General features: G+C 54.2%; 1 protein-coding gene across 1 annotated transcript in view; it reads right to left on the bottom strand.

Annotated features, from left to right (window-relative positions):
- ADAMTS9 (ADAM metallopeptidase with thrombospondin type 1 motif 9) overlaps positions 1 to 992 on the bottom strand; it is a 216,135-nt gene that overhangs the window by 168,275 nt on the left and 46,868 nt on the right. Inside the window, exon 6 of the mRNA XM_021712572.1 lies at positions 35 to 435. Coding sequence (XP_021568247.1) covers positions 35 to 435 — 401 coding nt within the window. The remainder of the gene's footprint in view (positions 1 to 34; positions 436 to 992) is intronic.

The following is a 992-nucleotide window of genomic DNA, read 5'->3' as shown; positions in this document are numbered from 1 at the left end:
GGGAGGGGAGAGCAGGGGGCGCGCGCCCACTTACCATTCCCGAGCAGAGGCTGATGACGGCCGTGTGCTCGGACTTGGTATTGACATGGCCTTTGTAGAAACAGTGCTTGAGTTCCGCTTCCTCTTCGGAATAAAACTTGGTCTGGTTCACCCCGGGCGCCCCGAGGAGGGTGACAGTGAACAGTGGAGCGATAAATCCAGCATGGGCGGTGAGATTAAATAGAAACTGCTGGCCGAAGGCGGAGAGGCGGTAATGCGCCTGGGAGGAGGTAGAGGAGGAAGAGGAGGAGGCGAAGGCAGGCCAGGGGTCAGTGGCAGAGTTAATGCTCCGTCGCTTTCTTTTGAAGTGCACGTTCGTGGGAAAGCGTTCTCCGAGAGAGTTCACTCGGATGGGAGAGGCGATTTCATATTCGCTCAGGGTCTCTAATAATTCCGCTGCAGAGAGAAGCAGAAGTATATGAACCAGTAATTCATTTTTCCTCAAGTTTTCATTTACAACGAAGACGGGGACTTTGTCCCGACCTTGTTTTCCAGCCCATTCGAGTCAATCCCTTCACCCTTAAGCAGTGAACGAATATTTGCTGAGCACCTACTACGTGCCAGTAACAGGAGCTGTGCTAGGTGCTGAGGATAAACCATCCGGAGCCAGACAATGAACAAGTCAAAATACAGAGGATAATTTCAGATCCTGATAAATACCCCAGATAAAATAGAACTTGACGCTAATAGGTGCCCCCAACGACTAAGTAACTTTAGCTGGGGGCTCAGGGGGGTAGGAGGGGAAAGGACCAGGCTAAAAGCAAGGACGGGGGTTGGCTCCATTCGTTTCCACAGCGTCTCTCCCCAGCAATTGGCTAGGGATGACCCAAAGAAGGGAGAGGCTGCAGAGCGGTAGATAGTTCTTTCTAGGAAAAGGAGAGAAGCCTCCGCTGCGGGGTGCCCCCGCCCGGGAGCGAGGCTGTGGAGGCGGCGACCGGGGCGGCGGGGTCCCA

This window comes from Carlito syrichta, unplaced genomic scaffold (genome assembly GCF_000164805.1).
Source record: "Carlito syrichta isolate Samal-C Ts95f unplaced genomic scaffold, Tarsius_syrichta-2.0.1 Scaffold303370, whole genome shotgun sequence".
Classification (NCBI taxonomy): domain Eukaryota; kingdom Metazoa; phylum Chordata; class Mammalia; order Primates; family Tarsiidae; genus Carlito; species Carlito syrichta.
The sequence above is the reverse complement of the archived record's forward strand: the minus strand, read 5'-3'. Positions and strand labels throughout refer to the sequence as shown.